This window comes from Erythrolamprus reginae, chromosome 1 (genome assembly GCF_031021105.1).
Source record: "Erythrolamprus reginae isolate rEryReg1 chromosome 1, rEryReg1.hap1, whole genome shotgun sequence".
NCBI classification, from domain to species: Eukaryota; Metazoa; Chordata; class Lepidosauria; order Squamata; family Dipsadidae; genus Erythrolamprus; species Erythrolamprus reginae.
Window position 1 is genome coordinate 34,333,982 of NC_091950.1, and position 22,357 is coordinate 34,356,338.

Genomic DNA, 22,357 nt, shown 5'->3' on the forward strand with positions numbered 1-22,357 from the left:
GTGGGTCTTGAGTAATTTGCGAAAGACAAGGAGGGTGGGGGCCGTTCTAATCTCCGGGGGGGGAGTTGATTCCAGAGGGCCGGGGCCGCCACAGAGAAGGCTCTTCCCCTGGGCCCCCCCAAACAACATTGTTTGGTCGACGGGACCCAGAGAAGGCCAACTCTGTGGGACCTTATCGGCCGCTGGGATTCGTGCGGTAGAAGGCGGTTCCGGAGGTATTCTGATCCACTGTCATGTAGGGCTTTAAAGGTCATTACCAACACTTTGAATTGTTACTGGAAACTGATCGGCAGCCAGTGCAGGCCACGGAGTGTTGTAGAAACGTGGGCGAATCTGGAAAGCCCCAGGATGGCTCTGGCAGCCGCATTCTGCACGATCTGAAGTTTCCGAACACTTTTCAAAGGTAGCCCCATGTAGAGAGCATTACAGTAGTCAAACCTCGAGGTGATGAGGGCATGAGCGACTGTGAGCAGTGACTCCCTGTCCAAGCAGGGCCGCAACTGGTGCACCAGGCGGTGCACCATAATATCTGCATTTCGGCGGGGGGGGGGGGTTAGCTGCGGTGGGGGGGAGGAAGCCTTTACTCAAGAAACATAAATTTCTTTGGCAACACTAGGTTAAAGCATACCCAGGGGCTCTGTTTCTTCTGCTGCCAGCTCACTGGTGGCACTGGTCACAGTCTCCATGTCTTCATCTTGCACTTTGATTTTCCGCTCACCCCTGTGTCTCCAAACACAGGATTCATCCACCTGGAGATGGATAAAGAACGTCAGGTTTTCAGAGCAGTTTCTGACTGGTCACCTCACAGGAAAAAAAAAAGAAATAAATACCTGGAGCAGAAACTCCAATTGACAGACTAAGACTGTGTCTTTTATGAAGAGAGTGGAGAACCATTTGTCTGAAATGGTATCAGTCCCTGATGGTGAACCTACAGCAACAGGTGGCAGGTGGAGCCATATCTGCTGGCATGTGAACCATTGCCATAGCTCAGCTCCAGACACCTGGCCAGCTGATTTTTGGCTTGTGTGGAGGCTCTGGGAGGGCGTTTTCAACCTCCGGTGGGGTGGGAGGAGCCCATTTTCGCCCTCCCCAGGCTCCAAGAAAGCCTCTGGAATCTGAAGAAGGTGGAAAACAGGCCCACTGGAAGTTGGGAAATAGGAGAAGAGGGTTGTGCGCATATGTGTGGAGGCAGGGTAGTGTATGTGTTTGGGGGGGGGTTGTGTTAATGCAGAGGGGGTGGGGGACATTAAATTATGGATGTCTGCACACACACGCAATAGCGCAACTGTGTGTGCTTTCGGTACAGGAGGGAAAAAAGGTTTGTCATCACTGGTATAGGTATTTCTGCTTGAGTAGGGGTTGGACTAGAAGATGAAGGTCCCGTTCAATTTATGTTGTTCTGCTTTGAAAGGGTCTTAAATTTCAGTTTTAGCATACATTGAAGTGCATGTTGTCTCTGAATAGTATAGATTTTGAGAGAGGAGACTGGCCTAACCTTTCCTTCTCCCCCCACCCCAAATCTTCACAGACACAAAACTGTTATGAAGCTATGGACAGAGGCTACTTGAAAGCCCCATTACCATGCAAGAGAGTTTTAATCAGGTTCTGCTGACTGATCCTTCCCTCCTCAACAGTTCTTTACAAAATCTTCCTTCAATTCACACACATGGGCCACATTTCAAAACAGATCCCACTAATATTAACAAAGGCTAGTTTAAAACTCAATCTGGAATCTCTCTCTCTGTGCGGACATGGTTTTACAAAATGTTATAAACCAACTAATATTAAGAAAGGCTATTCTAAAACTCATTGCAATCTGCATTATATCTGTGTGTGTTTGTGTGTGTGTGTGCGCATATGCGCCCACACAAGAGAGAAAGAAAAATACAACAAATGTAATTGAACAGACAAACGTAGATGAATTTACAAGCACCTAAAGCTGCTTAAATCCAGAGCATGATACTATGATCTTTCCAGACTAAAGGATGCCAATGCAAAGCTGCTGTTACAAAATGTTATAAACCCTCTGTGAATACAGTGATACCTCGTCTTACAAACACCTCATCATACAAACTTTTCAAGATACAAACTCGGGGTTTAAGATTTTTTTGCCTCTTCTTACAAACTATTTTCACCTTACAAACCCACCGCCGCCACTGGGATGCCCCGCCTCCGGACTTCCGTTGCCAGCGAAGCACCCGTTTTTGCGCTGCTGGGATTCCCTTGAGGCTCCCCTCCACGGGAAACCCCACCTCCGGACTTCTGTGTTTTTGTGATGCTGCAGGGAATCCCAGCAGGGGAATCCCAGCAGTGCAAAAATGGGTGCTTCGCTGGCAACGGAAGTCCGGAGGTGGGGTTTCCCAAGGAGGGGAGCCTCACGGGAATCCCAGCAGCACAAAAACGGTCGCTTTGGCTGGCAAAAGGGGTGAATTTTGGGCTTGCACGCATTAATCGCTTTTCCATTGATTCCTATAGGAAACATTGTTTCATCTTACAAACTTTTCACCTTAAGAACCTTGTCCCGGAACCAATTAAGTTTGTAAGACAAGGTATCACTGTATACTGAAAAATAGAAAGATAAATGCGTGTAAAGCTTAATAAAAATAAAAGATTTTACATTGAAAAAAACAAAAAATACAGCTATGCGGACTTCTGGTACATGCAAGTGAGAGCTGCTAGGATTTCACTGAAATCACAACTTCACTTTCCTTGATCAGAAAATATCCTTTCTCCCAAAACCAACCTAGTAAACAGTAGAGTCAAATACTTGGGGAATCTTGCACCTCATTTTTATACCTCCCTAAAGAAGAAGCCATAACTTAAGGGCGTACAGTACCTTAAATAAGAAACTGAAGCCCATCATAAGATAAGAAGGAGGAAGAAAATTCTTTTTTCCTGGAGGGGGGAAAAAAAGCAATTAGATCATTGAGGTTTCCATGAAAAAAGCAACCCCAGCCTTCTCGCTTAAATGGGCTATTACCACAAAAGCCATCTTGGGTTGGGATGGGAAACGGACTCGGGAAATGTCTGCTTGGAGATCTTACCTCTGATCATGAAGCTTCCAGTTGTCAGATATTCTCCAGTGGGAGCAGTTTTAGACACCTGCGTACAGGTTACCCAGATGAATAAACACAAATAACATCATATGCATCAAAGAAGAGCCAGAAAGGTTACCTTATCATAAAAGAAGTGGGAATGAGGGTTGGGCATGTAATAAAAGTTTTTGGAAGGCAGAGTTTTTGGAAGAACAAAAGAACAGATCCAGTGTTGATTGACTGGGACTGGGGAAGGGGGAACTTACTAATTAAGCAACTAGAACTTTCATACATGGCAATTTCCAACAATTCTGTAGCTTTCGGGGGGGGGGGGGGAAACAAATCTTGAAAAATTGATATAAACATATAAACATAGAAACATAGAAGTCTGACGGCAGAAAAAGACCTCATGGTCCATCTAGTCTGCCCTTATACTATTTTCTGTATTTTATCTTAGGATGGATATATGTTTATCCCAGGCATGTTTAAATTCAGTTACTGTGGATTTATCTACCACATCTGCTGGAAGTTTGTTCCAAGGATCTACTACTCTTTCAGTAAAATAATATTTTCTCATGTTGCTTTTGATCTTTCCCCCAACTAACTTCAGATTGTGTCCCCTTGTTCTTGTGTTCACTTTCCTATTAAAAACACTTCCCTCCTGGACCTTATTTAACCCTTTAATATATTTAAATGTTTCGATCATGTCCCCCCTTTTCCTTCTGTCCTCCAGACTATACAGATTGAGTTCATGAAGTCTTTCCTGATACGTTTTATGCTTAAGACCTTCCACCATTCTTGTAGCCCGTCTTTGGACCTATTCAATTTTGTCAATATCTTTTTGGAGGTGAGGTAAAGCTTTTTACATCTTTCTTTCCCCCCCATAACTGTAGCTCCATTAACCTTTCCATTTGAAATGCATTTCTATATAATACTAGGCACGGGCTGCCCCAACCCCCCTCTTTCTCTTGTGCAAACTGCCAATGCTTCCTTATTCTAGGTTTTTTGTCTCCTTCAATCCAAAAATTTAATCTGTTGTCCCATTCTCTTAGTTTTGCCTCAGGAAAACTACCCGGTAGAACCTGAAACAAATACATCATTTTTGGTATTATCATCATCTTAAGGGCCCTGATCTTGGCAACTCTTCCTAACTTTTTACCCTTCCAATTTTTTATCTGCTTCTGGGTTTTTTTCCATATTAGGTTATAATTGGCCGTCACTATTTTTATTGGATTCTTGAACAACCAAATTCCCAAATATTTCATTTTTTTACAACCTAATTTCAATCCTGATATTTTTTGAATCTCGATTTGCTCTTTAGGGCCAGTATTTAAACATATTATCTCTGATTTCTCTATATTAACCTTAAGTCCAGATTGATCTTTAAATTCCTGGAGCAATATCATTATTCTTTTCATCATTTCAATTGGGGTTTCAGACATCACTATAGCGTCATCTGCAAACAAATTTAATTTCAATTCAAATTTCCCTATTTGATAACCTCTCCATTCCTTATCGTTTCTAATTTTGTTTGCTAAGGTCTCAATTGCTAATGCAAATAACATTGGGGATAGTGGGCAACCCTGCTTAGTTCCATTCTGAATTTTAATCGTTTCTGTCCTGTTACCATTTACTCTGATTTGAGCTATATTATCCTTATATATTGTTTCTATAATTCTGCAAAATGAATCTCCTATATTTAAATCTTTACATAGTTGAAATAGGTAATCATGGTTAACTTTATCAAAAGCTTTGTGTGTAGACATCTAATTTTAGAATACTTAATTTTCTTTTGGTATTGGTAGCATGGTGTAAAACATTGACCACATTCCTTATTGGTTCATAAATCTTCCTTCCTTTAACAAATCCATATTGATCTTCTCCAATTACTTTTGGTAAAATATTCTCCACCCTGTTTGCCAATATTTTCATAAATATTTTATAATCCTAATTTAATAAGCTGATAGGGCGATAAGAACTTGGGTCAGTTAAATCACGATCTGGTTTTGGGACAGTTATAATTTCTGACATTTTCCACGTCTGTGGAGTTTCAAAAGTCTCCATTACATTGTTAAACAATTTTTCCATATGCGGTAATAATTCATTCATATACATTTTATAATATTCAGCAGTAAAACCATCTGGACCTGGGGCTTTAGCAGGTTTCAACCCTTTAATAACTCTAGATATCTCATCATTTGTAATTTTTGCATTTAGCATTTGTCTATCCTGGGTAGAGTTAGAAAAGGAAATCAATAACATAAATAATAAAGAATTATTATTTAAAAATTGGAGTAGAACAGAAATTAGTAACTTAAAAGCTTTTTACTTCTGAAACCAGCATTAGAGGAACAACACGAGAGCCTCGGTGGTGCAATGGTTACAGTGCAGTACTGCAAGCTACTTCTGCTGATCACCGACTGCCAGCAGTTGGCACATCAAATCACAATAGGCTCATGGTTGACTCAGCCTTCCATGCTTCCAAGGTCGGTAAAATGAGGACCCAGATTTTGGGGGGCTATATGCTTACTCTCTGTAAACCGCTTGGAGAGGGCTGTAAAGCACTGTGAAGCAATATATAAACCTAATTCTAAATCTAAAATGCAAAGTCTGTTGCCACTTGTCTTGGCAAGATAATGTTCTCAGTGTTTTGGACTATGTATTCCTTTATTATTTCATCCACATCCTTTCTTTTCTTTGGAAGTAGATCCGAGGTCTCCAGCCTTGCCAACTTTAGGACCTGTGAACTTCAATTCCCAGAATTGCTCAGCCCACCATGCTTCTGGAAGTTGAAGTCCACAAGTCATAAATTTGCCAAGGTTGGAGATCCCTCATGTAGAGGACACTATATATGGTGGGAAGGTCTTCCTTAATAATATCCCACAAATAGCTGCACTATGAAGTAGGATAGACCAAGAAAGAGAGAATATGCCTGTGAAACTGGCTCAAATTCAGCCAAAGAGCTACATTATTGAATGAAGATTTGAATATACCGTATTTTTCGCTCCATAAGACGCAGTTTTTTCCCTCCCAAAGTAGGATGAAAAATCAGCCTCGTCTTATGGAGCGAAGATGCAGGCAGGGGGGGGGGGGGGAGGCTGCGAATTCGGAAGCGCCATCCCGCCGGCTGGCTGGCTAGCTGCTGCCTGGCCCACCGTTCCTCGTAAGCTGCGCCCGTGAGCAGGCGTGCACCCCCAAATACACCCGAGCGCCCTTTTCCACGGGCACGCGCTCCCCATCCCCCTGCCAGCTCGCGGGGAGGTGGGCGGGGGCGGGGAGGTGTGGCAGTAGGAGTAAAGGGAGCCGCGGCCGCCCCTGCCTCCCCGCTGGCTTCTCCACGCTGCCCTATTGCCCGCCCGATCCGCCTCCTCTCCTCCTCTGCCACCTCCTGCGTTGGGGCGCGATCTGCCTCCTCTCCTCCGCTGCCTCCTCCTGCCTTGGGGCGCAATCTGCCCCCTCTCCAACGTCGCTGCCTTCTGCCTTGGGGCGCGATCCGCCCCCTCTCCTCCTCCGCCGCCCCCTGCCTTGGGCGAGCAGTCCGGGACAGGGTGGCTTTACGCTATGAAGAGAAAACGGCCGACTTTTCCCTGCTGCCGGAGCCGTTTCCTCTTCATGGCGCAAAGCCACACAGTCCCGGACTCCGGGATTGCTCGCCCAAGGCAGGAAGCGGCGGAGGAGGAGAGGGGGCGGATCGCGCCCCAAGGCAGAAGGCGGCGGCGGAGGAGGAGAGGGGGCGAATCGCGCCCCAAGGCAGAAGGCAGCCATCTGCCCAGACAGAAAGGAAACAAGAGAGAGAAAGTGAGAAGAGAGAGAAAGAGGGGGAGAGAGAGAGAAAGAGAGAGGGGGAGAGAGAGAAAGAGAGGGAGAGGGAGAAAGAGAGTGGGAGAGGGGGGAGAGATAGCAAGAGAGGGAGAGAGAGAAAGAGAGGGAGAGGGGGGAGAGATAGCAAGAGAGAGAGAAAGAGAGAGGGAAAGGGGGGAGAGAGGGGGGGAGAGAAAGAGAGAGGGAGAGAGAGAGAGGAGATAAAGAAAGAGGAGAGAGAGAAAGGAAGAGAAAGAAAGAAAGAGGGATAGAAAGAGAGAGAGAGTGAGAGATGCTCAGTGAGCCTTTCTTTGAAGTTGCCTTTCTTTCTTTCCTTCCTTCTTTCTTTTTCTCTCTTGCTCTCTTGCTCTTTCATTCTTTTTTCTTTCTCTTGCTTTCTTTCTCTCCTTCCTTCCCTCATTCCATTTCTTTCATTCCCCCTCTCTATTTTTATTTCTCTTTCATTTTCTTTCTTTCTTTCTCTCTTTCTTGCTTTCTTTCTTGCTCTTTTTCTTTCTCTCTTTTACCTTCCCTTCCTCTATTTCTTCTTTTCTTTCTCCTTCCTACCTTCTTCCCTCCCTCCCTTCAGTCCTTCCTCTCTTACTCTCCCCTTTCATAAGTTTCCTTGCTTCCTTCCTCTGTTCCTGTCCCTTCCCCCTTTCTTTCTTTCTTTCCTTCCTTCCTTCCTTTCCTCCCTCCATTTCTTGCTTTCCTTTTCCTTCCTCCCTTCTTCCCTCCCTCACTCCCTTCTTTCACTCCTTCCTCTCTTCCTCTCCCCTTTTTGGCTCAAAATATTTTTTTTCTATTTTCCTCCTCTAAAATCTAGGTGCGTCTTATCAGCAGGTGCGTCTTATAGAGCGAAAAATACGGTAGTCTTCCCTATCTAAATTTAACCCTTAATTGTATGCTGGTTTGAGGATGACTGGAACTGTACATTAACATCTTTAGGAAAGGCTTCAGATTGAAAAAGGGCAGGCACCATATTATTCTATGGCTCTGAACAGCCATCCCAGAATGCTTATGGAACAGAGGCTACTTAATCATCTGTATATTTATTTAGATGCACAATCCCCTTGTCTGTCAAAAAGGAAAAGGAAGTAAATTTCTTGTGTAACAAGAAGAGCACAAATACATTTAACCAGGACGGTACCGAAAAGCCAGAAGTAGCCTTGTGGCTGCCATATCATGTTAGGATAGGATTTAATATCTGGACTTCTAACATAACTGTCTTATACACTTTTATTCCATTAGCCAGAACAGGACTGAACGTAAAAACCACATAAGGACAAGTCTGCATTTCTGGTGAACTCTGCTTGAGGAAGTGACTGGCCATAAAGCGGTTCATGGCAGCCCCCCTAGAATAACAAGAATGTGCCAGCAGGATGAGAACTGTGATAAAAGGATGCATGTTTACATTTCCTGGGGCACACCGGACGAAAGCAGCAATAAAAGACCTTGCTTTGTGGTAAACAGGAGATAACCATATTCACAACAAAGGTCCCAGGAAATTGGCCATAAGAGACATTTGTTCAGTAGAAACTAGTTACGTGCCATATGTAGATAGGAAAGACTCGGAAGTTGTGTCATATCTTAGAGTCATGTTATTAGATGTTTGTATACCACTTGACATATACGTATAACCTTACCCAATTTGCATATTCTCCCCAATAAAAGGAAGTGCACAGCCCAAAACTGTGTCATTTCACCCAGAGAGAAAAGTGTCCAGGTTTTCTTTCTAGGATTCGAATTCGTGAGTGACCCTACGCGTCTGGGTTGCCCTAAATCCCTCTGAAGACCCTGTTCCCCACAGGGACTTTGCGGCATCCGCATAGCCTTGACTAGATCAACATGCCAGCACAGGAAAGCATAAATGCAAGATAAAGAACTAAAAAATCCCAAAAGCCACAAGCTGTAAAAGCAATTACTCTGGGAAGGTCATGGTGGTCTTATTATTACTCAGTGTTAAAAAAAAATATTTTTGTCAGGTTCCGAAATAAGGCACCTGTAGAATCCCCAGTAAAGTGTTTCATTTTTTAAAACTAAGCCAGAGATAGGGAATGGGTGTCCAATGACTTCATTACCTGATTATGGTAGACCCACCAGGCGCTAGTGATGACTCGAGCATCCCAGGCTGCGCTGTAACACAGGGCCATCGTGGCTGCCTCAGTGAGCGTCCGCGGAGGGATACGATCTCCTGAAACAGCAAAAAAAAAACCAAAATTGGCCATTATTACAGAATTTCATCCCCAACTTGACTTTTAACTTTTCTTTGTGCTAAATCCCTCAATAGTCAGGAACCTGTGGGGGTGGAGGGGAGAGAGAATTGAGGAACATGTGGTAGAAACTCTAGTTATTTTTAAATGGCAGTTTTCAAAAAAATAAGACAGTAATTTGACTGAGGAAATCTGCCTTCTGGAAAGCAGAGCAGAAAATAAACCTAGACCACAGAGCCCATTCATTGACAATATTTGGGACAAGGAACTTTTCGGTGTTTCTATCATGGATATTCTAAAATCCATAAGTCTAAAAATTGGCATCTTGAAAAGGCCATGGCATTGTTGTTGCTGTTGTTTTATTTTTGTCTTGTTTTTGACCATAACAAATGTTCTTGAATATTGCCCCCCAGTTTAATATACCTACAACTATCCTACTATCCTACAAGAGCTGAAGATTTTGAAAATTGAAGTTTTGTATATAAAAACGTGTGACCATTGTATGAACTCTCCTTTGGTGATTGATTAATAGTTTTTCCAGTGACCTTTGTAACAAGGAGAGTAAAACAAATACAGTGGTACCTCATGATACGAACCCCTCATCATACAAACTTTTCAAGATACGAACCCAGGGTTCGGAATTTTTTTGCCTCTTCTTACGAACTTTTTTTCACCTTACGAACCTGCCAAGCCGCCACTGAGATGCCCCTCCTCCGGACTTTCCTTGCAAGCCAAGCACAGTTTTTTGCGATCCTGGGATCCCCTGAGGCTCCCCTCCATGGGAAACCCCACCTCCTGACTTCCACGTTTTTGCAATGCTGTAGGGAAATCCCAGGAGGGGAATCGCAGGATCGCAAAAACGGGCGCTCTGCTGGGCAGAGTAGAGGGGACAAAAACAGGAAGAAAAGACTCATGGAGCTCAAGGGAGGAGAAAGGTGTGGGGGAGATGAGCAGAGTGGGGTGGACAAAAACGGGAAAGGTGTTCACCTCAGCTTTGTCTGGCCGCCGTTTTTTTTTTTAAAGCCTTAATATTTTGGATTCTCCTAATGGGCTTGCACGCATTATTGGCTTTTCCATTGATTCCTATGGGAAACATTGTTTCATCTTACGAACTTTTCACCTTACGAACCTCGTCCCGGAACCAATTAAGTTCGTAAGACGAGGTATTACTATACTTGTAAGTACTGTTGATACTTGTGAGTAGATGGTCAGCAAGAATAGATGATTATTGTTTGTGTCCCATCTTGAAAGACAGGAAGCCCAAAGTATCTGCATGTAGCTTTTTAGATTAGGATAAGGGGTAGGAGAAAGGCACGTATTGGGAGATGAACTTAGTTTGTGACCCACTACGTCAGATTAGCTGGCATGTGTGGGAGGAGCCTGTTAGGGTATAATTAACTTGCTTTTTGCTTCAGTAAATGTGTGCATCTTCAGGGTGACACCAAGCTTTGCAAATCGCTTGGGGCAGTAGAGAGATTACTGCACCCAAATAAACCTTGTTTCCTTACTCGGAAGCCTTCTTTGTCTGATTATTTCTTTTCAAGGAATTTCAGCGAACACCTACTATCCTGTCTTAGAGGATGATGAGCACAATTGGCTGGAAAGTCTGACCATATGCTTCAGGGGCACTCAATAAGCAACATATAAACCCCAACTCCTACTAGTGTCCTCTAGTAACTGATATTCAAGATTTTTTAAAAAAATAAGAGTGCACACACATTGTACCCTGTTTCCCCGATAGTAAGACACCCCCGATTGTAAGACGTATCGGGGGTTTCAGGGGGGTCGGCTAATATAAGCCGTACCCCGAAAGTAAGACATATGTCTTACTTTCGGGGAAACACGGGGGTATTGCCGGGGGGGGGGAGCCCGATGACGTCGCTTCCAAGCTCCCCTCGCGCCCCTCGCCTTTGCCTCGCCGCGGTGCCACCGCCTCTTCCCCGGCTTGGCAAAGCGAAGGACGGCGCTGGTCCGAAGCGAGCCGAGCGGGCGGCGGCTTGCAGCGAAGGCGCTCGTCCCAGCAACCGAGTCCTGCCGAGGCTCGGCTGCAAGCGGCCAGCGAGGCCGACCGGCTCCGAGGCGAGCGGCCGGAGTTGCGCCCTCCTTTGACCGCCTCCTTTCCGGCAGGCAGGTGGGGCTGCCCAACTGCGCAGAGCGGCTCCTCCCCTCCAGACACACGCTTCCCCGACACGCGTCTGCGGCTCCACGCGTGCACGCCGCTTGGAGCCCTGAGGTTGAACTTGGAAAAGGGCTCACGAGGCTCCTGTCCCGCGGCTGCCCTTCTGGACTCTGGGGAGATGCCTTCGGGAACGCGACCCTTTCAATTTTTTTCCAATGTAAGACATACCCCGAAAGTAAGACGTAGTGGGGCTTTTGGGGGTAAAAAGAAAGTAAGACACTGTCTTACTTTCGGGGAAACACGGTACAAAGCTGCACCTATTTTGCCAGAAGGAACATTCAGAAATCACAGGATAAAGATGTCACCTCCTTTCAGCTTTCTCTATCCTGATATTCTTCAAATGTGTTTGTCTACAATGCAGTGATGCGTGTGCCCACCGCTTGCACGAATGGAGCTGCGCACACTCACCATAATTCGCACGGAATCGTCCCCCCTCTACCTCCCCACCCACAGGTCTGCAAAGTTGGGAATGTTGGACACCACTGCTCTAAACATTGTTCCCTGAAACCATTACCTGATGGATTCTTAATGACACAACTGGTCGCTCCATGGAGATCAGCATGGACATAAATGTCCCCTTATACAGAAGAAACAGGAAAGGTCAGTTGATGATGATAGAATCAAAACATGCACTGACTCAAGTTATGTATTCTCTGGCTAATTGTAAGAAGATATATTATAACAGTAAAGGGATTACATAATCTAGTGATGGCAAACCTATGGCACGGGTGCCACAGGTAGCACGTGGAGCCATATCTGCTGGCACGCGAGCCGTTGCCCTAGCTCAGTTCCAATATGTATGCCTGTGCCGGCCAGCTGATTTTTGGCTCACACAGAGGCTCTGGGAGGGCATTTTGGCTTCCAGAGGGCCTCCTGGGGCATGGGGGAGGGCATTTTTGCCCTCCCCCGGCTCCATAGAAGCCTTTGGAGCCTGGAGAGGGAGAAACATGAACCAACTGGGCCCACCAGAAGTTGGGAAAGAGGCTGTTTCTGGCCTCCAGAGTACCTCGGGGGAGCAGGGGAAACTGTATTCGCCCTCACCAGGCATTGAATTATGGGTGTGGGCACTCACACATGTGTAATACCGTGCACCCACACTCTTTCAGCACCCGAGAGAAAAAAGGTTCGCCATCACTGACATAGTCTACGTATTCTCCACATAACCTTATAATAAATACTATTCTACTGCATTGCTATTCCACTGGTTCATTAGTAACCCCATCCGAAATGTCACAATTAGCAGAGAACCACACAACATCATTAATGTGACTGTAATCTTACGAGAGTCATTTTATTCAAATGGCTTTACATTTGCATGACAGGTCCTTTGTTTCTTCCTTGTTCTCTAAATCAGGGGTCTCCAAAATTGGCAACATTAAAACTTGCGGACTTCAACTCCCAAAATTCCTCAGCCAGCTTTGAAGTTCACAAGTCTTAAAAGTTGCCAAGGTTAGAGACCCCTGCTCTGAACTACAACAAATAATAAACACTTAACAGCAAATTATTATTATTATTATTATTATTATTATTATTATTATTCATTGGATTTGTATGCCGCCCCTCTCCGCAGACTCGGGGCGGCTAACAACAATGATAAAAACAACATGTAGAAATCCAATTAATAAAACAACTAAAAACCCTTATAATAAAACCAAACATACACACAAACATCATCACCTAAGGATATTAATCACACATCAAGTTGATACCACAGAAAGGAACAACAAAGTGCCTTTAACTCACTTAAATAATACTGAAACACCCCACAGGATTATATTCAGGTTAAGTATGTTCATTAGTAGTCTGGATTAAGGTGAACCAAGTCACTCACCTGGCTTTAAGTATCGCTTGACAATCATTTCATTTTGTTGTTGGTCTCTTCCAGCTATAACAAGGTAATTTTCAGAGCTAATGAACCACAGGAATTTCTCAAACCTGTCAGATTACAAGAAGCCAAAGGATAATATTGATATAAGGGATTCTTGGGAGGTCTTCAGTGTAAGGAACATTTAGCCCACCATTTGCTAACCTCAATCTCATGCTCAGATGAAAATGTGGAACAATAGGATTACAGTGATCCCTCGAGTTTCGCGATCTCGATCTTCGCGAAACGCTATATCGCGATTTTTTAAAAAAATTAATTAAAAAAAAAACCACTTCCGCGTTTGGCTTTGGGAGTCAGCTGGGAAGCGGCGCGGCTGTTTTAAAAGGTCGCAGCAGGCCTGGGGGGCTTCCCAGCACCCCCCAAAACCCCCAACCTGGGTCTTCCCGGCCGCCCACGCAAAGGGGAAACCCCGGCTCCTCGCTGATGCCCGCCGCTCGCCCGCCCGCCAGCAAGAGGGGGAAGACCCAGGGAAGGTTCCTTCGGCCGCCCAGCAGCTGATCTGCTCGGTAGCGCAGCAGCAGCGAGGAGCCAAATCGGGGTTTCCCCTTTGCGTGGGCGGCGGGGAACGCAAACTCCACCATCTACGCATGCGCGGCCATAGAAAAAAAAGGGCGCACATGCGCAGATGGCGTTTTTACTTCCGCAACCCTACATCGTGAAAAATCGATTATCGCGAGGGGTCTTGGAACGGAACCCTCGTGATAATAGAGGGATCACTGTAGTGCAGAATCATATTTCAGAAACTCTAAACTCTGATCTCCAGTGAATTCTACTTTTGCAGAAATGCAGGACAATTGAAAAGGGAAGGGGGAAATAATCTAGAAAAATAGCAGCAGCCTTTTCAAACCTAGGATTCTACTTCTTCCCAACTGACTGTATCGTATGTTAAAAACATATTTATTTCTGGGAGCAGGGTCACCAACCTTCCATCACTGGAACAGTTTTAAAATATTCATAGATAGTTTATCATAATTTTAAAAATCCACAATTTAAACCCACATTTAAAAAAAAAACATTTGTATGTTAAAGAATCATTTAAAGTACTTTAAAATGCAATATAGTAGCTAAGACATAGGAATAATAACAGAACATTTATGTTTTCTAGTTTACAGAGTGATTTTGGGCAGTCACTTTCTTTCAGTTCAATATAACTCAGAGGGTTTTATTATGAAGTGGGGAAAGGAGAGAGTATACATAATACCTCCTTGAGCTTCTGAATGAAAGACAAAATATAAATTACACACAAATAATATCAGAGGAATGGGTACATATGAACACAACTTTTCATTTTTAAAAAGTGTTTTAAATTATAGCTATGGTATCAATCTATCTAAAACATATCCCGTTTATGTCCTTCAAAAGTATTGGGACTATAATAATAATAATAATAATAATAATAATAATTATTATTATTATTATTATTATTAATTAGATTTGTATGCCGCCCCTCTCCGAAGACTCCAGGCGGCTCACAATAATAATAATAACAATGTTAAAATAGAAACAAATCTAATATTAAAAACCAGCTAAAAAAACCCATCATTTAAAAACCATACAACACACACATACCATACATAAAATGTAAGAGCCTGGGGGAAGTGTCTCAGTTCCCCCATGCCTGGCGATACAGGTGGGTCTTAAGTAACTTGCGAAAGACAAGGAGATGGGGGCAGTTCTAATCTCTGGGGGGAGTTGATTCCAGATGGCCGGGGCCGCCACAGAGAAGGCTCTTCTCCTGGGGCCGGCCAAATGACATTGTTTAGTCAATGTCTTGTCATGCTGGCTGTCAATCTTTTAAGCTGACAGACATCAGGTTAAGGAACGTGTTTCTAAAATATAACCAAGGAAGAAAAACGCTCTATTTCATGCTCTGGCCAAAAAATAAATTAAAAAGAAGTTGTGACTACTGTACTTTCTCTGTCCTAAGCATATACCTACAACATTAAGTTCTAGAACAAGGATTTTATAATTTCCTTCAGCCTGAGGAACATTAGCAAGGAAAGCACAGCATATTGGGAATTATACTTCAAAACTATGTGGGGTCAAATCTTGTTTTCTAGGAGTAGATGGTGGGATTTTAAGAGATGAATGAATACCTTAAATAACTGCAAGGTTTTAAAACACTCCTTTTTGCTTCCTATCATCAATTCTATCAAATGTAAAAAACATTTAGCCCAACCAATTAAGGCAGAGCTCAATGGAAGTGTTGTCTGCAGGCCACATACAGCTTCAAGCTACATTTTTTGCACCCTTAGAATGGCTCAGTCAATGCTGTATGGCATCTGTTTTCAACTCCCTGTCTTCCCCCTCAAAAATGTAAGGTACTCAATGGGTATTTTCTTATTTCTATTGCAGAAAACTCACCAGTAAACCTTTCTAGCTTTCTGAATGGTAGTAACTGTTTGGACCTCTTTCAGTGTTTTCTTGGTCTTCTTTTCTGCTGATTTGAAAGCCTGTATAGATGAACAAAACAAAACCATCCAGCACAATTCTTCTTTGAAAGAAGCAACTCAATCTGCACCTGGCAATAATTTGGAACGTGAATCAAACAAAGCTGTCCAAAAAAATAGACATCTTCGTCTAGAATAATACCAATGTATTATTCTCCTACTAACTACAATCCTGATAATTTTTCTGTATTTCCTTTTAGACCCCTAAGGCTGCTACACTCATAGTATTAGCTAATAGCTTTTAAATGTCATACAAGAAATTTGAGTAACTATTTTTGTCCAGACGTCAAATGTAAAGGAGGCAGCACTGGAGGGATTATGAACACCCAACTTTAAAAAATGATTTATTGTAATGTAATTCAAGATTGATGGTATTTTATTTTGCATATGTGATTGTGATGCATATGTAAGATGTGATACCTTAAATAACTGCAAGGTTTTAAAACACTCATTTTTGCTTCCTATCATCAATTCTATCAAATGTTTACAATAAATACAATAAAATGTTTACAATAAATACAATAAAAAATAAATAATTCTTCCCCCCCCCAAATAGTATTTTTGATCACCTTTGTGAGTTTGTCTATATTTTAGTACAAGCTCTCATTTTGCACAACTTGTATCTTCAATTTACAATATGCTGTCTATGAGCATCTATCAATCCATTAACAGCTCTACCAGTCCTGTTCATTAATTTTTAAGGGTTATGTGATTAACAAACTTGCAAGGTTGCAAAGAAAAACCTCCAGCATTATCTTTATTTCCAACACAATCCCTTGATTCCAAAAGGGCTCAAAAGTATGCTACATTATAAAATGAGAGCCAGTATCAGGTCAGTGCTTTGCTTAAACATGTGGCCATTTGCTCAGGAAAAAAAAATACAAAGATAAAATGGGAAATAGAAGACTGTATCTTGGAAGGCTAGTGAATAAATGTGGAGCATTCTCACTTAGTCGGCCTTTTGGTAAAGGAATGTTTGGTGATGGGCCACACTTACTCCAATAGCAACCCACCAAATGCCCCAACCAGCAAGCGTAGATATCCCTGGTTTAACCCAGGTTAAAATTCAAACCTCTTGATTTTAACCACTGCTTGACAGTAGTTCCAGGGAACTAAATAATTTTGCAAAGCCATCTCCTTCAGCATGATCAATGTGCCACTACATAAAAATGGTGCAGCTGGTTAAATCGATGGCACAGAGCTTCAGGAAAAGTAAAAATTGCACCAGTCTCAGTAGATATTATGAAGAATGCTGCTCTATTGTTTTCCCCCCATAAGTGATGAAGGCAAGAAAGCCACTAACATACCTTTTCTGCTGCTTCCACTGTTTTCTGGGTTTTTTTGGCTGCATGTCTCTTGTGATCATAATATCTGGGAAACATAAAAGCATGTCATATCTTTAGGCCGCCGTCTCCAAATTAAGAGCACATTTTAATATAGATGCAAGGTATCATATTTGCCCACCTTGCATGATTTGATTATTATTAACTGGGAATAAATAGCTGATTTAAATTCAATTCAATTCAATTCAATTTATTAGATTTGTATGCCGCCCCTCTCCGAAGACTCGGGGCGGCTCACAACAACGATAAAAACAATATTATAATGGCACAAATCTAATATTAAAAATAACTAAAAACCCTATCATAATTAAAACCAAACAGCACATACATACCAAACATAAATTATAATGAGCCTGGGGGAAAGATGTCTCAAATCCCCCATGCCTGGCGGTATAGGTGGGTCTTAAGTAGTTTACGGAAGACAAGGAGGGTGGGAGCAATTCTAATCTCCGGGGGGAGTTGATTCCAGAGGGCCGGGACCACCAGAGAAGGCTCTTCCCCTGGGGCCCGCCAGACGACATTATTTAGTCGACGGGACCCGGAGAAGGCCAACTCTGTGGGACCTTATCGGCCGCTGGGATTCGTGCGGTAGCAGGCGGTTCCGGAGATTAAATGGAATGCTAACTGTGGCCTCATTTGAGTTCTTCAACCAATCCATCTAAAAGGCTCTGCTTTAAAGGGATGCCAGCCAATTCTTACCCTTTTCTTACTTTTTGGCATTTGCGTAAGCTGACAAGCTGAGATCCACGTCCACCAGCATAGGCTGATTCTTCAGAGGCTTCTGGGGTTGATTGACTTTCTTCTTCTTTTTCTTTCCCTTTGATTCTTCCACTTTAGGTTTTTCCTCCTGCTCGTCCTCCTCCTCTTCCTCTTCTGAGATCACATACGGGTTTCTAATCCAGAAAAATACCATGCTTTGCTGACCAGAAGCATTTCTTTTAATAATCATTTTAAACAATTAATGTATTTCATATTCAGGAGGATGGCTGACTAAATTTGAGCACTATTTTTCATTCTGGTTCTGTTCTACTTTCCTGAAGATATACAGTAAACGTTTTCATAGTTAACACAAGTTAATGATTATTATTTTTTTGCCTGGGTTTGTTTTTGTCTTGATCTTTTATTTCCATGAGGCTTCAAAGGTTGAAAGTATTTTTTTTAAGTTAACACAGCCATTTTTAGAATGGTGAGTTCTACAACTATAATTTCAATTCAATAATCATCATCTATTCCTGATCTTGAAATTATTAGGCTACATCTCCCAAGATCCCTAAGGCATATTTGGACTTCAACTCCCAGAATTCCCCAGTCCAGATATCTTCAAGTTGCCAAGGTTGGGAAACACTTCCCTAAGGTATGATCAGTGATGGGCTGCCAACATTTTTACTGCCACACTGTGGGTGTGCTTATTTTGTGGGTGTGGCTTGATGGTCATGTGACTGGGTGGGAGTGGCTTACCAACCAAGATAAGTTTTCAAATAGGTGCTTGGACTCTTTTTCAGTTGATTATGTCACATTATTTGAATAACCACAAAATGATAGACAGCAGCATTATTTGTTGAGGAGCACAGTGACATTTTAAGCTTTTGTACTGAACCCACAAGATTCAGTATAATAACATATTAGGCAAGTAGCTCAATTTTCTTTAATTGCTATAAAAGTTCAGTTCTAGATGATTAAAATGATTAAAACATTTATGGGTAAAACATACTATTTAATTATTTCCTATTTTAAAAGTAATTAGGGATCATACTAAGGTACTAGAGAAGGAAGACAATTAAAAACCCTATTAAGTATTCAATAAATAGTGCATAAATTTACTACCCCACTGAGTTCCCTCCCTGTGGGGGCAGTATTGTATTGTATTTATTGTATTTATTAGATTTGTATGCCGAAGCCCATTACTGGGTATGATCATTCTAACTGATCTTGATGAGAACTGAAGCCTAATGTCTGGATGTCAACAGATTCCCTTCTATTATATGAAAACACCATATTGCCTTCATAGGCAATAGCCTTGCTCCATTCCAGGGCACTCCTCTCACCAGCTTGGTAACTTACTTTAGCAGCATCGTGATATGGTTTGTCTGCAGCTTCAGTTCTTTGATGGCACTTGCTACTGGGTCTCCTTGGGCCTGGGCTTCTTTGACAATGACTCCAATCTCTGCCCAATCAATCTGGTTAGCTAAGGCACTGCGGACCACCTGGATGGCTCGATCAACTATCTCCAGGTTCATTTCCACCAGCTCACCTTTCACCTTGTCAATTTCCTTTGGAAAGTAAAGGAGACAGTTACTATTTGTTTATTTATTTATATTTATTTTCCCTTTATCACAAAGGTAAAAAATCAGAACTTGCTAAAGACCGCAGAGCTAAACATACCGAGAATTAGCATTTTGGGTGTTGGTTATGGTACGGGTACTTTGCTACAGGAATACAAGTAAACTTTCAAGAATAATGTTTCCAAATGTAAAATAATGCACTTGGGGAAAAGGAATCCTCAATCTGACTATTGTATTGGCAGTTCTGTGTTAGCAAATACTTCAAAAGAAAAGGATTTAGGCGTAGTGATTTCTGACAGTCTCAAAATGGGTGAACAGTGTGGTCGGGCAGTAGGAAAAGCAAGTAGGATGCTTGGCTGCATAGCTAAAGGTATAACAAGCAGGAAGAGGGAGATTGTGATCCCCTTATATAGAGCGCTGGTGAGACCACATTTGGAATACTGTGTTCAGTTCTAGAGACCTCACCTACAAAAAGATATTGACAAAATTGAACGGGTCCAAAGACGGGCTACAAGAATGGTGGAAGGTCTTAAGTATAAAGCGTATCAGGAAAGACTTAATGAACTCAATCTGTATAGTCTGGAGGACAGAAGGAAAAGGGGGGACATGATCGAAACATTTAAATATATTAAAGGGTTAAATAAGGTCCAGGAGGGAAGTGTTTTTAATAGGAAAGTGAACACAAGAACAAGGGGACACAATCTGAGGTTAGTTGGGGGAAAGATCAAAAGCAACATGAGAAAATATTATTTTACTGAAAGAGTAGTAGATCCTTGGAACAAACTTCCAGCAGACATGGTAGATAAATCCACAGTAACTGAATTTAAACATGCCTGGGATAAACATATATCCATCCTAAGATAAAATACAGAAAATAGTATAAGGGCAGACTAGATGGACCATGGGGTCTTTTTCTGCCGTCAGACTTCTATGTTTCTATGTTTCTATGTTTCTAATTGATAGAAAAACCATTGTTCAAAAATAACTGGTGAACTGAAACAATAAATTTTGTGATTTAGAAGGGGGGAGGTTGAGTGGGGAAAAAAGAAAGACGGGCATTGCAATTGTGTAGATCAAGGGCAAAAAAAAAGGTTTTGTTTATCTGGAAACATAAAATGATTAGGCCTGATTTAATAAACTGGGGAAGTGGATGTACTCCTGATCACAATTGATCTTTGTGAAAAATAGGCTGTCCCTAAGAGAACAAGGTTAAGGCTGATAGATTTATTGATTACATGTATCACCAATCCTCATTCACAAAATTCTTACTGCTGTAGAAAGCCACTATGCATGACTACATGGTCATTCTACTGGTAATAGTTACAAGGGGAGTGTTTGTGTGTGTGTGTGTGTTTATTTAGGTGAATACACAAACATGACAGTAACACACATAAAAAGATGTACAACCTGATGTTCTTCTGAATATCTGAAACCGAAGCCACAATAAATTGTTTGCTCATTTAGCCCAGTCTTTCCACTCTAGCAAGCATTACCTTTCTTCCCCATCATAATTTTAAAATTTATTCCGGCATGAATACATTATTTTACAGACACTAGGCGAGAATTCCCTTGAACGAGACAGACCATCTGAGATTGTGCGATAATGCTGCGTATTCCGCTGAACTTAAAGGAAGCGATGTTTCTACCTGAGCTTGATGAAGAGCTTCTAATCGGTATTCGTGGTCCTTCCGCACATTTTCCAGCTTCTTCAGTGCTTGTTTTTCCTTTCAAAAAAACCAAACAAAAACACAGAAATGGGAAAAGAAACATACTCATTTGAGCCTCCTAACATAGAAAGAGGAAGTCAAATGTAAAATGAGAAAAACTGAAGGCAATGGCAACGTTTGAACAGAGGGCAAAAAGCAATGTTAGTTTATTTTAAAATCTGAAATAGGGAAAAGTGTAGTATAGACCTCCTCCATAAATATAAGTATATATACTGTATATACATACACACACACACATACATATATTTATATAATTAATGCAAAGGAAGGGAAACCATAGAAACAATGACAGAATGACCATCTTAATGATTTAATGGTCAAAATTAACAATAATTAAGATAATGTTAGCTGCAAGGATTCACAATACTATTTGCAATATAGGCACTTAAACTCTTGAGCACTTAAACTCTTGAGTATGGAAAGAATTAAAAAAAACCACTTGTGCATGCTCAGTGTTACTGGAAATTCATCTGAGAGACTTAATCTTTTCAGATGGAGTAATTCTGAAGGACATACCAGAATTACAATGAAAAAGCAGAGAGGAGAAATCATACGTAAAAGCAAAAAGGGAAAAAAATATAGAGGTTAAACTTGTCATTTTCTAAAACGAAAATAGCCATGAGTAAAAAATTGAAATGAGAAGAGAATTTTCCTTTTAAAACTATAATAGTATAAAAGAATTAATAGAGAATATAAAATTTTCATCATAGTAACTTAGGATCAAGTAAAGTAGATTCCAGGTTGTTTAGGCCAGCGTTTCCCAACCGGTGTGCCGCGGCACACTAGTGTGCCGCGAGACACAGCCAGGTGTGCCGCGGAGCTCCTAGGGAAGCTCCAGCTGGGCGGGGCGCTGTGGGTGCCGGGGCGGGCTTTCCCGAAACGGACGGAGAATGCCCTCTCTCGCAGCCCCCTGGCTGGGAGTGCTTTCACTGCGAGAGAGGGCTTTCTCCGTCCGTTTCAGGAATGACCCCCCCCTCTCGCGTGCGCGCCGCTCCCCTTTTCTCTCAGCCCTCCCTGGCTTCGCTTCTCAATCCCTCCCTCCTTCCGTCTTTCCTTCCCCTCAGCCGTTCTGTCTGGGGGTCTCCCGCTCTTCCCTTCCCCGCCTCCCAGGCTTTGCCTTCACCACCCCCACCCCCTTTTTGGTTGGCAAGGAGTCCTTTGCCGCATCCCGCAGTTCGCACTCGGCTCAAGGCCGCTTTCCCTGGCTGCGCTCTTTCTTTCTCTCTCTCTCTCTCCCGTGAGCCGGGGGAAGGGGAAAAAAACAAAACAAAAACTTCTTGCAACGGGCCCGCGGGCTCGTGCCCGCACTCGTCCCTTCAGCAGCGAGGGAGGGAAGTCAGAGGGCGAGGGAGCGAGCGAGCGCTCTTGTCCTCGGTGCCCTCTGCAGCCTGCCTTCCTTCTTCTTTGCCGCCGCTGAGGGACGGAGAGAAGGATAGAAAGGA

The 22,357-nt window shown here is 42.6% G+C and overlaps 1 protein-coding gene across 2 annotated transcripts in view; it reads right to left on the reverse strand.

Annotated features, from left to right (window-relative positions):
* The window catches only part of NEMF (nuclear export mediator factor), a 52,827-nt gene that overhangs the window by 12,062 nt on the left and 18,408 nt on the right, over positions 1-22,357 (reverse strand). For both annotated transcript variants that reach the window (XM_070748967.1, XM_070748958.1), the window contains 11 exons: positions 20,835-20,912; positions 18,968-19,176; positions 17,617-17,799; positions 16,871-16,934; positions 15,478-15,566; positions 13,060-13,163; positions 11,743-11,805; positions 8,918-9,030; positions 3,045-3,102; positions 2,837-2,895; positions 629-749 (listed from right to left, as the gene is read on the reverse strand). In XM_070748967.1, coding sequence (XP_070605068.1) covers positions 629-749; positions 2,837-2,895; positions 3,045-3,102; positions 8,918-9,030; positions 11,743-11,805; positions 13,060-13,163; positions 15,478-15,566; positions 16,871-16,934; positions 17,617-17,799; positions 18,968-19,176; positions 20,835-20,912 — 1,141 coding nt within the window. The remainder of the gene's footprint in view (positions 1-628; positions 750-2,836; positions 2,896-3,044; positions 3,103-8,917; positions 9,031-11,742; positions 11,806-13,059; positions 13,164-15,477; positions 15,567-16,870; positions 16,935-17,616; positions 17,800-18,967; positions 19,177-20,834; positions 20,913-22,357) is intronic.